General features: G+C 36.8%; 3 protein-coding genes across 3 annotated transcripts; 1 reads left to right on the top strand and 2 right to left on the bottom strand.

The window, feature by feature from the left end:
* Positions 1-52: 52 nt before the first annotated feature.
* On the bottom strand, positions 53-1,345 carry LOC119074046 (uncharacterized protein YwbO-like). Its single transcript, XM_037179992.1, has 2 exons — positions 1,136-1,345; positions 53-847 (listed from the first exon to the last, which is right to left on the bottom strand). Exon 2 carries the CDS (start codon positions 811-813, stop codon positions 118-120), a length of 696 nt encoding a protein of 231 aa, XP_037035887.1. The 5' UTR covers positions 814-847; positions 1,136-1,345; the 3' UTR covers positions 53-117.
* A 2,468-nt stretch (positions 1,346-3,813) lies between these two features.
* LOC119073220 (aldo-keto reductase family 1 member B1-like) lies at positions 3,814-7,530 on the top strand. Its single transcript, XM_037178531.1, has 4 exons — positions 3,814-3,831; positions 6,329-6,447; positions 6,501-6,927; positions 7,020-7,530. The coding sequence occupies exons 1-4, from the start codon at positions 3,814-3,816 to the stop codon at positions 7,338-7,340; spliced, it is 885 nt and encodes a 294-aa protein (XP_037034426.1). The 3' UTR covers positions 7,341-7,530.
* A 1,290-nt stretch (positions 7,531-8,820) lies between these two features.
* Positions 8,821-10,733, bottom strand: LOC119074020. Its single transcript, XM_037179957.1, has 2 exons — positions 10,623-10,733; positions 8,821-10,559 (listed from the first exon to the last, which is right to left on the bottom strand). The coding sequence occupies exons 1-2, from the start codon at positions 10,625-10,627 to the stop codon at positions 9,296-9,298; spliced, it is 1,269 nt and encodes a 422-aa protein (XP_037035852.1). The 5' UTR covers positions 10,628-10,733; the 3' UTR covers positions 8,821-9,295.
* Positions 10,734-12,303: the final 1,570 nt, after the last annotated feature.

The following is a 12,303-nucleotide window of genomic DNA, read 5'->3' as shown; positions in this document are numbered from 1 at the left end:
AGAAAAGTCCTTGTCACACTCTTCCCTTCGGAGGTTCATTTAAAGACTGGTCCACATTTCAAAAATCAATTTTTATTTCACTTCTTTGACGGTCATTTTCATACGGACGAATTTTCTTTAACGACGAACGCAACCATCCTCATTACAGGCCACTCCTGCCGTAGAACTCTTCGCACCTTCGGTGGAATTCCAAGCTTTGTTAAGTACTTGCAGAAAACCTTCGGGTGCCTGAATACCAGACATTTCGTGTTTTTCATCTATCCGAAAGAATGGAACCCCATGGATTCCCAGCTTCCTCGCTTGTGCTTCGTCCATTCTGACCTCGTCGCTAAATTTGTCGGATTGCAGCATTTCGCGGGTCTTTTCTGCATCCAGCCCGACATCCGTTGCCATCGAGACGAGTGTGTCAATGTCAGCGACCGATTCTCCTCGCACAAAGTATCCCGAAAAGAGACGTTCTTTCATTGCATCGCCGCAACCATTCTCTGTGGCATAATGTACCAACCGATGACCATCGAATGTGTTGCCATGAAGACCGATATCGAAGTTAAACTTTAGGCCGTCCTTTGCAGCCGTTTGAGTGACATGCTTGAAAAGGCCTTTCGCTTGATCGGATGAAATACCCTTATGGGCGGTCAGAAATTCAAGCACAGTGGTTGTCGTTCGTCTCGGAATGTCCGCATTCAATTCAAAACTTTTCCATTTGATTTCGACCTGATTGCGATGTTCAAATTTGCTTAAGGCACTTTCGAAACGACGTTTTCCAATGTAGCAGAACGGGCATGCAATGTCCGACCATATTTCGATCTTCATTTTAGCTAAATTAATTCGTTCTGCGTTGACAAATCTGTAAGATGTAAAGGGATTTTGCTTTTAGATCAATCTTATTACGGTGCGGAAATGTTTCTATGATAAAGACTCAACGCTACTGGACCACTTAGTCACTGGTTATATTCCACATTGCAACTAATTGTTACATCAACGTATCCGCTCGTGTATAATAACGGGCCGACGGCGTATACAAACAATAACATTATTTCATTCATGGTAAAGGCAGAATAACCAAACCAGTCACTGGTATGAGTCATGTTTATTTATTGCGAAAAAAATGGAAACGGAAAAACCAGAAATTTACCTTTTAATAGTCAGTTCAGTATTAAGTACGAATCTTCTGGAACGGTATCGATTTCCCGGAAAATACTGTTGGACGTAATGGACAAACTAGTAAAAACTTTTTCAAACCAAACTAAAAGACTCGCGTTAAATAACACAAAGTTATAGTGCACAGCGACGATATTGCTTCTATATTACACTTCAAATTGCGACTGCCTCTCGAATATGCTGAATGTCACTATAAATACACGATTTTCTTACGTTTCTTTTTACAATAAACCAAATATCTCGCGCAAGCGTTTCTTTTCGCTCTATTCTCTTTTAGTTATAGTTTAAACAGTGGGTCAATGTTACACGCGAAAAAAATATTCTCACAAACTAGCATAATATTAGGAGTTTTCCGTTAGCGCAACAGATCATTTTTGAGTCTCCTAAATGTTTACTTCGAGCCCTTCGAGCACGAAAAAAACCATGTGAAAATTAGCAAAGTGTTTTTAGCCCCGTACGAAGTACGAAGGGGCTTATAGGATTACGATGCCATGTGTAATTGATGGAATTCGAAGCAGACGGTAAGGGCAAAGTGTTTGCCTATGTTCATAGATGACGAATCCGCAATAAAAATTTGGGCCGTCTGTCCGTTTGTCCGTCACGTCGATATCTTGAGTAAATCAAATCCGATTTCAAATTTTTGTTTCCCTGAAAGATAGTAAAAATAGTGAGGCTAGGTTCGAAGATGGGCATATTCGGGTCGGCCCTTCGTGAGTTAGGGCCACCGAAGTGATTTAAGGTCTTTTGGTGATATTTATGGCAAAATAAACGATGGGAATGTAAATGACACGGCAAATGATAGGTATTACCAATCCAGGAAAAAAAAGTTTTTTAAAATCGGGTGAGTGGACCGTGAGTTAGGGCCTTAGAAGTGAAAAGCTACTAGGGCCCTATGTGTATTTTACATTGAACTCGAGTAAATTTCATTCGTTTTTCGTAATTTTTGTGTCATTTGGAAGGTAATCAAAAGCCGAATAGAATAATGTTGAGAAAAAAAATTAAATTTGGGTCCTCGGACTAAGGCCGCTACTAGGGCCCTATGCGTATTTTACATACAACTCGAGTAAATTTCATCCGTTTTTCGTAATTTTTGTTTCATTTGAAAGATAATCGAACACCGAATAGAATGTTGTTGAAAAAAAAAAATAAATTTGGGTCCTTGGACTAAGGCCGCTACTAGGGCCCTATGTGTATTTTACATATAACTCGAGCAAATTTCATCCGTTTTTCGTAATTTTTGTTTCATTTGGAAGGTAATCAAAGGCCGAATAGAATGTTTTTGAAAAAAAAATAAATTTGGGTCCTCGGACTAAGGCCGCTACTAGGGCCCTATGTGTATTTTACATATAACTCGAGCAAATTTCATCCGTTTTTCGTAATTTTTGTTTCATTTGGAAGGTAATCAAAGGCCGAATAGAATGTTGTTGAAAAAAAATTAAACTTGGGTCCTTGGACTAAGGCCACTACTAGGGCCCTATGTGTATTTTACATATAACTCGAGCAAATTTCATTCGTTTTTCGTAATTTTTGTGTCATTTGGAAGGTAATCAAAGGCCGAATAGAATGTTGTTGAAAAAAAAATTAAATTTGGGTCCTCGGACTAAGGCCGCTACTAGGGCCCTATACGTATTCTACATACAACTCGAGTAAATTTCATCCGTTTTTCGTAATTTTTGTTTCATTTGAAAGATAATCGAACACCGAATAGTATGTTGTTGAAAAAAAAATTGAGTCCTTGGACTAAGGCCGCTACTAGGGCCCTATGTGTATTTTACATATAACTCGAGCAAATTTCATCCATTTTTCGTAATTTTTGTTTCATTTGGAAGGTAATCAAAGGCCGAATAGAATGTTTTTGAAAAAAAAATAAATTTGGGTCCTCGGACTAAGGCCGCTACTAGGGCCCTATGTGTATTTTACATATAACTCGAGCAAATTTCATCCGTTTTCCGTATTTTTTGTTTCATTTGGAAGGTAATCAAAGGCCGAATAGAATGTAGTTGAAAAAAAAATTAAATTTGGATCCTCAGACTGAGGCCGATACTAGGCCCCATGTGTATTTATACTCAATAAATTAAAATTTTAGGGCTATTTGAAATTTTTGTTTTATTTGAAAGGAACGTCGTACGGGGCTTCGTAATTGCGCTATGCGCAATTTCTAAGATGTACACATTACATAATAATTTTACTTTAATTACTTTAACCGGCGCATAGGCTTACGGTCAAAGTAGGGTGACAGACGCACTAGGGTCACGTACGCAATAGATATACGGGTTTGTACGGGGCTCAGTCGCAGCAAACGCTCCGACTGTTCTGATGGCTCGTTTTTTTGTGGTTGCCGTTCAGGTCGCTTTTTCATTATTTCCTTTTTCCTTTCTCGTTTTTTCGGTTCTTTTTTCAAATTTCGATTCGTTTTCAATTTACGGTTCATAGTTTCCGGTTTTCTTCTTTGTTTTTTAATTTCGAGTTTTTTTCTTCTTCATTAATATTCAATTTTCTGAGTGAGCTTTGAGTTTGAATTGAATCCTTTTTTTAATGTGGAAAAGTCATTCCGATTGTTCGGTTAGAGAGCTTTTGGCTTCCGTTTCCCCCATAATAAGATTTGTTAAGTCTCTTCGATAGTTTTGTTTGTTGTCTGGTGTTTGGTTCGACATGGAGAATAACTATAAGGTATTTGTGATTCCGCTGTTTATCAGAGCTTTTTCGCTGTAATCCACGCCATTAGTCGTATAAATTTATACGTCAGAGATAGCTTTTTTCTCCTTTGTAACTTTTTACGATCTGTCAGTTTTTCTATTTTGCTATTTAGTATGGAAACGAAAACTAAAATTGAAATATCTTTGCTGTTTTAAGTGATTTTTTTGGACCAAAATGTTTTAAAATGTGTTTGGAATCGAAAAAAAAACTTAAAACAGCAAAGATATTTCAATTTTAGTTTTCGTTTCCATACGAAATAGCAAAATAGAAAAACTGAGAGATCGTCACAAAGGAGAAAAAAGCTCTCTCTGACGCATAAATTTATACGATTAATGGCGTTTGGTGTTGTGAATAGGATTTCCAGTGTTTCTCCAATGTATGTCATTTCGATATTGCATATCACAAGCTTTCTTACTCGAAGGAACTAAACATTTAATTCAAACTGTTCCGTTCGATTACTGTGTTGTGAAAGAGCCGGTGAAGCAACTGAAGATGGCCACCACCGAGCTCTGAGGCCGAAACAGTGTCTCCTTTCGATGGATGTTTCCATGATAATTCACTTAACATGATAATTAGTAGTGGTACGGGAAGAGCAAATTTTGTTCTGTTAAGCGGCTTTGATCACGTGAGAGTTTGTGTAGTCCGTTGCTAAAGCGCAACGTAAAAATACCGTATGCTCAATCTTCGAGTATTTGATATATGCGATGAATGGTGTCCCTATCCTATATCCCACAAAAACCTCTAAAGAGGAATATCGCTGTTGTTGACGCATTCTGCGAGAGTACGCAAAAAGTTTTGATCTAGAAAATTTTGACTGGAAAACTTTTCAACGAGAATTTTACCGAAAACATAGCTAACGCCGACCCGTACGAAACACTCTTTGCCTTGTTATCATATACAAATAAATTGCCGGAGGCAATATAGACAGCCCAGTACGAAGTCAATTTTCATAAATTCCTATTTAAACAGCTATATACCGCTATATTTACCTATATTTTCCTATAAATAAACATTTCACAGATGAATATGCTATTATATAACTCTATCTGCCTGTATATAGCTCAATATAGCTGTGTATAGGTATATATAGATGTCCATATATGGAATGCCTGAAGCACCCCACACACATAACAAATTATTTCCATGTTAACAGAAACTCTCTAAGCATCATTTTCCCACTTTATATCAATTTTAATAAAATCCAATATGGCCGCCGGCAGCCATTTTGTTAGGACACCGGAAATAGTACCGACGCTTTACATTCGTTAATAACTTTCAAACAAAAAAAAATTCATGAAATTCTCGAGATATTGACAAAATACTCCACTGTACGGCCGAGTAGCCAGATAAGAGGTCACTCCACGAGACCTAGCTCACGCTCCGGAGAACATAATTTCAAAAACTTTTTTTTCCCTGATTGGTACAATACCTATCTAATAAAGCAGACGAAATATGTTCAAATTTTGCCGACCTACAAGCAGAAACTGCTTGCCCCTTCACACCAAGGGGTCTAACATCGAATTTAAGCAGGCCACGTTCAATCTACATTTAGTTAAAAATCAAAAAAAAAAATATTAGAAAATTATCAAGACAACCATAACTAGCCTCCTAGGAGCTGCAACGGCTATGTCATTGATTCAATAATTGTATTCAGTACAATGTACTGTAGTAAAACTTACTCTAGAAAATGTTGAAGAAGAATGCAGGTCCGTAGCCATCCCTCAAGCCCCTAAACATTTCTAAGTAGGGTTAGCTCCCAAAAAATATTTTTCTATGACAAAATTGAAAAAAACAGCTAAAAATGGCTACATTAGCGGGGGACAAGAAGTTACAACTTAAATAGGACCTAAAACACTTCAAAGATATTGTAACAAGAAGAAGAGACAAAATAGTTAGGTCGTTAGAATTTTGTCTCGTCTTATTACAATCTATTTGAAAGTGTCTTAGGTCCGATTTAAGTGACAGCATCTTGTAAACGTTGGTAGTTATCGATTAGACTAGACCTTTATCGTCGAAGTCCACGCATGAAACTTCTCTCTGTTGTATCCAGAGGTGACTCTGTTATTATCGTCGATCTTATCCTATCCAAAAATAGAGACTAATGAATTCTCGAACGATATTTTCAGAAAATAAATTTCATTAACAGGTCTTGTGACAGGGATAGCTGTTTGATATAAAAATTTTCATCGCGTGAAGACTTTCTCGTAAACATATAATTTGAAAATTTGAAAATAATCACTCACTTTGCCCATAACAATCAAGCACACCACACGTGTCAGCTCAGAGCTATGCAAAAAATTATAATTTTTTAATTTAAATCTCTTTCGCATATCTAAATTTAGTTTTTTTTCCCTATTGTTTTTTCGCTGTATAAGTAGGCTACATGCGCTCATAATTATGAGATATCGGTTTTAATATTTGTTGAGCTCGCATCCGCTCCGCATTAAATTTGAAATTTTTATTTTAACAGGCTGTGAAAGATGCTATTGATTTAGGCTACAGATATATCGACACAGCACCAATCAGTGGTAATGAGGAAGAAGTGGGTGATGCTCTTCTAACAAAAATTGATGAAGGTGTAGTGAAAAGGTGAATGCGAAAATAGAAAAAAAATTCCCAAAGTTTCCAATGTGAAAATTAAACTATCCAAAATATTTACTAATTAGAGAAGATTTGTACATCGTTGGCAAATTATTGAATCCAAAGGCGTTCCATGACGCCGCACTGATCAAAGATGAACTGTTATCAACTCTACGGAATCTCAATTTAACGTACCTCGATCAATATGTCATACAGTGCCCGGAAGGTGACCTAAATTTCAATGATACGTGGCATGAGATGGAAAAACTTATCGACAATTTTATCGTCAAAAGCATTGGCGTATCAAATTTTAATGAATCTCAAATAAATCATTTGTTGACCAGCGCACGTTGTACACCGGTCACTTGCCAATTCGATTGCCATCCGTATTTAACGCAAACGAAACTCAGTGATTTTTGTCGATCAAAAAATATTGCTGTAACGGTCTACAATCCATTCGGGTCATCAAATTTATTGGATGACCCTCAGGTACGTTTATTCAAAAAAGCGTTTTCTACAGTCAATTTATTAAACGTTCAGCATTTAAATAATCTGTTAAATGAAATTCTATTTGAATTCAGATCGAATCAATTGCACAAACGTATCGGAAAACGCCAGAACAAATTTTGCTACGATATCAAATTCAACGGGGACACATTGCCATACCAATATCGATAAGTAAAATAAAACTAAAGGAAAATATGGACATTTTCAAATTTGAATTGGATAATCAAGACATGGCTGCATTGGGAAAACTCGAGAGAGCCAATAAAAATTACAGTTCGCTGAATTCTTTGTCTTATGTAAACATTTCATGGCTCATTATGGTAATGGCAAAATTTAATCATTTCGTTTGTATTCCGCAGGAACGAATGAAGCTCAAACTGTGCTTCCGACAATGATTCGAAATCGTTTTGGTGCACCGAACACCACATTCCCAGGGAAATGTGTTCGATTCATCTCATCTTATTACACCAGGCATTAGCGCAGAATTTGTTAACATTTTAAATTAGGGTTCGTAGATTGTACCTATATAATCTACTCAAGGTCCTGAAAGAACAGGTTAGGACAACCACGGAACCTTGTATCTACTCGAGGTATTATCCAGTTGAAATTTTGCTCTACTGCTTGTCTGTTTTGAATATTCGACTGTTGAAAAGTAGAAAAAAATTTCAATTTTCACAGTTCAAAGTAACTGATGGAGATTTTATTGGCTAAAAATTAAATTTTTTATTCTAAAAAGGTTGAGTCGCGTTTTCTTTTAATAAATTTCTATCAACCTAACCGGTTGGTGTTGAGGAATTTCGCGCCGTGTCATTCACAATAACCCACAAAGTGACATTTTCCTTATACAAAATGTGCCATTTTGTCTAAATAGCCTCAATACAAACAACACTCTACGGATAATAGCGGCAGAGTCGAAATTTTGCTTGATTTTTGCAAGTGGTTCCGGGTGGTTCCCGTGGTCCAATCGAAAAGTAATGTATGGAAGGTGCCCCTTATTTTTGATAATGAACAAGTGGTCCATACATCATTTTGTCCAAAAACTTCAAATTTAGCCGATATAATTTTGGGTCATTTTGAATCTGCCGCTATTATCCGTAGAGTGTGTGTTGTTCGTATTGAGGCTATTTAATTTTGTCAATTATTGTGAATGACGCGGCGCGAAATTCTTAGCAGCCAACCGGTTGACTAACTTTGGATTTACATAGCAACGTAAAAGTGACAGATGCAATGTTTTTTAAATACTGCAACCCGAAATTTCATTCATAAAATTAAAATTATGAATGAAATTTCGAGTTGCCGTATGAGAAATTTTTTGCATCTGTCACTTTTACGTTGCTATGTAAATCCACAGTAAGAGTTGCAATTAAAAGTGCCATGGCTTTTGACACTAACATTGACTATGGTCAAATATTATATCCGTTGGAAAAGCTACGTCAATCAACCGATGCGGTACGTTTCGAAAAGGTGTTGAGGTTATGGGTGAGTGCAGATTCCGATTCAAACTCTTCCCTTTCGTTAGTTTATCCATACGGAAGGAAAGGAGCAAATAAAATTCATCCGCAGATAATTACTTATGCATATGAAGCAATCCATGACCATCAGCGGTACTTTGTCTGATATACGCTGATGAAAACTGCGTAAATTTTCCAACTTCCCCTGACTGACGAAACGCCAAACCAAAATCGCTCGAAATCTATTAGAATTTTCGAGCGCCTTAGATTCTTCTGAATCCGGTCAACTAGTCGATGAGATAAAGTTCTATGAACGTTGTTCGAAGGAAAATCAAACTTGTTTCCAGAGGTGACAGTCCGTGCTACTGATAGCACATTTTTTTCGAAAACATTTCACAATTCTAAAAACAAACCATAAATGTTTTAATGAATTTCATTTATTGCAATTGTTGTGAAAAAAGATTACATAACGTTATGTATTCGCCTCGAGGGTATAGAATGTAGCTTTTAGATGGTATTGGCACAGCTCTGCTTCTAGCATGAACGAACATAAGAAATATTCGGATGCAATCAAAATAGGTTTTGCATTTTCTCGTAAAGATAGGGTTCATGATTTCTTGGTGTGAATAAAAACACACAACACATGTAATCTTACGGTATACACGCATACATATTTGAAAATTTGGAGGCTTTTTGACGTTGGAAAAATTAGGGTTCGTGCTAGAAGCAGTGTTATGGTATTGGATTTTCTCAATATTTTTTAAATAAAATCGCACAGATTATGGAAAGGACCAATCACCCTAGTCCTACACCAAGACCTACTAATATTAAGAAAATGTTTTCGCGAATTTTTTCTTATATCAGTCTTGGTTAGGGGCGCACACGACCTTTTTAAATATTTAGTTAAATCCATTACGAACATCGAACTTAAAATCACCTCCAGGTGCTATGTCATTAGATCCCGAACACTTCTCTTGAATTTCTCTAAAAAGATTCAAAACTGCCTCTCTATCACCAGCAACTTGTCTCGAAATGCACTTGTTGTCATCGATATGCAAAGAGTGCAGCGCATTTAAATGACCGAAAACGTTACCGTCGATAAATTTGATTTTATTCTTTCCCAACCCAATGTACTCCAGATGTGGATTGAACTCGAACAAGTCACGTTCAATCACCTCGAAATCATTTGCCCACAAGCTCAGAATTCTCAATTTCGTAAACGGTGACAAATCACTTTGATGGATTTCCTTCAATCCAGTTTCCCAGACGGCAATAAATTCCATTTTTCCCGCATCAAAATAGTTCGGCAGACCTTTCGGGAAGTATTCAAGTTGTTTATTGCTCGCACGAAAACCAACCACGTCAGCGTTGGATTTATCATCCAAATGAAAGCCATGGAGAGTTGTTATAACGTCGTTGGGTTTGAGAGTTTCGACGTCATACTTCAAATCGCAAAAGTATACGTTGTCTATGGCCCACCAGTTAGTTTCTGTTTTGTAACGACAAGTTAGTTCCACATTAGAGGCACCTCCAGTTGCTGTGTCATTTGAACCCGAACACTTCTCTTGAATTTCTCTAAAAAGATTCAAAACTGCCTCTCTATCACCAGCAACTTGTCTCGAAATGCACTTGTTGTCATCGATATGCAAAGTGTGCAGCGCATTTAAATGACCGAAAACGTTACCGTCGATAAATTTGATTTTATTCTTTCCCAACCCAATGTACTCCAGATGTGGATTGAACTCGAACAAGTCACGTTCAATCACTTCGAAATCATTTGCCCACAAGCTCAGAATTCTCAATTTCGAAAACGGTGACAAATCACTTTGATGGATTTCCTTCAATCCAGTTTCCCAGACGGCAATAAATTCCATTTTTCCCGCATCAAAATAGTTCGGCAAACCTTTCGGGAAGTATTCAAGCTGTTTATTGCTCGCACGAAAACCAACTACGTCAGCGTTGGATTTATCATCCAAATGAAAGCCATGGAGAGTTGTTATAACGTCGTTGGGTTTGAGAGTTTCAACATCATACTTCAAATCGCAAAAGTATACGTTGTCTATGGCCCACCAGTTAGTTTCTGTTTTGTAACGACAAGTTAGTTCGAAAGCCAAGGTAGTTGACGAAATTACCGAAACGAAGAATAAAATCGTGACGTGGTTTCTGTTGAAGTGAAACCCGAATAAACCACAAATAGTCGATACCAAATGCAAAACAAATTCTTACTTCATGGCCTGGCAAATTTTCCCAGATGCAATCGCTGCTATATATGATGTTCCGTTGATGAACGTTAAAAATGGACTGAACGTATTTACTTACAGGCGAACTTTAATTAACTAATTTTATTGATTGGTAGTCTACCACTGGTAGAAGTTATTACGCAAAGAAAACAAACAAATGAAAAAACCGGAATTTCCAAACACGTTTGATAAACCAGAGCCTATTTTAATTAACTGGAATTCTGCTAAATGTTTCTGTTTTATCCTCTCGTAAGACAACATTGAACCAGTCACATCAGTTTTATGTTTATTGACGATAATTCAATGCTTATTTTAAACACTGACAACCTTAAAAATATTGAGAAAATTCCATCCACAGTTTGGCTGATTTTGGAATGTTAGTCACTGTACCAAATGCAGAATTTAAATTTATCAAAATAATCTCTGCTCCTCTGTTTAGGCGTTCATTTTTTGCTAATATGCATAAGCTTATCGATGATTTTACAAAACGAAATTGCGCGTGTGCTATTCGCCTAGTCGGTTGGCCTGTAGAGGCGCCACATTTTTTTATAGTACTTCATTCTTACTGGACTATTTTTTTGTGAAATAACTTCACATTGATTCATTCCCATGAAACGTCACAGCAATGAAGTTGGTTCACATGAAAATAAGCGCAGTGACAGCAGTAATTTTATGACAGAATGTACAAAAATATGGGAAAACTCTATTACATTTCTTCTTAGTTTCTAAACATCATTCTCCTATGCATCAGTTAGTTTAAGAGCGTACAAGGGTTTAGCTTCGGACAAGAACCAAAATTGCGCGAAAAATAGGGCATGTTTAGGAACATAATTCTCAGGATGCAAGAGACGGAATACAACAAAAAAATAGACGAACGGTTAATTTGAACCTTACTTAACAGAAACGTGTTTTCACATTTATAATATTGTTTCATTTTCACGAATATTTTTCACAATTACAATTACAACACCTCTGCAAGGCTAAATGTTTTTCCACTTTAGGTACATTTTTTCGGCAGTACATCGGGAATAATCACATAAGTTGCTATATCAAAACCGTTTCTTATGTCTTGAACTACTAAATTTTGGTTTAAATTTTTCGAAATAAGTTTTTATTTTTAAGAAATTAACCAAAAACAATTTTGTTTCTATCACGGCGGCCATTTTGTTTTCACTATATGTCTAGTGGGTACACCAATGTCAATCGATGTTCAATTTTGTATTGTTATTGAAGACACAATACGAGTTTCATTTCAATTAAAAGAGATAATTTTTGTCCGAAGCTAAGCCCTTTTGCAAGGCTGTATACTTTGGGGAGGTCACGCAGATACGCGGGTTACACACCACAGTTGATGATAAAATGGCCGAACGCAGATACAGATACGCGGGTTACACACCACAGTTGATGATAAAATGGCCGATTTCATACAAAAATTCACCTGCTTTGATGATTCTCGTCGTCTTGATGATGTGGTGAATTTTTTGTATATGTAAAGTCATCAGAAGTGGTGTGTTCCCGCGTATCTAATAAAATGGCGGTCTGCGGTACCTCCCCAAAGTATGCAGCCTTGAGCCCTTGTACGCTCTTAAGACATAAACCAAATACTATGGCGCCACCACTTTTAATTCAAATGTAATGCTCATTGTGTCTTAAATAACAAAAGAATC

This window comes from Bradysia coprophila, unplaced genomic scaffold (assembly GCF_014529535.1).
Source record: "Bradysia coprophila strain Holo2 unplaced genomic scaffold, BU_Bcop_v1 contig_138, whole genome shotgun sequence".
In the NCBI taxonomy this organism is placed as follows: domain Eukaryota; kingdom Metazoa; phylum Arthropoda; class Insecta; order Diptera; family Sciaridae; genus Bradysia; species Bradysia coprophila.
Note: the sequence above shows the minus strand (reverse complement) of the source record. Positions and strands in the feature narration are given on the sequence as shown.

Coding starts and splice junctions, on each gene's coding strand:
- LOC119074046 (XM_037179992.1), bottom strand. CDS start 813: ATGAAGATCGAAATATGGTCGGACATTGCATGCCCGTTCTGCTACATT.
- LOC119073220 (XM_037178531.1), top strand. Junction 6,448..6,500: donor GATGAAGGTGTAGTGAAAAG/GTGAATGCGAAA, acceptor GTGAAAATTAAA/CTATCCAAAATATTTACTAA. Junction 6,928..7,019: donor ATTTATTGGATGACCCTCAG/GTACGTTTATTC, acceptor ATTTGAATTCAG/ATCGAATCAATTGCACAAAC.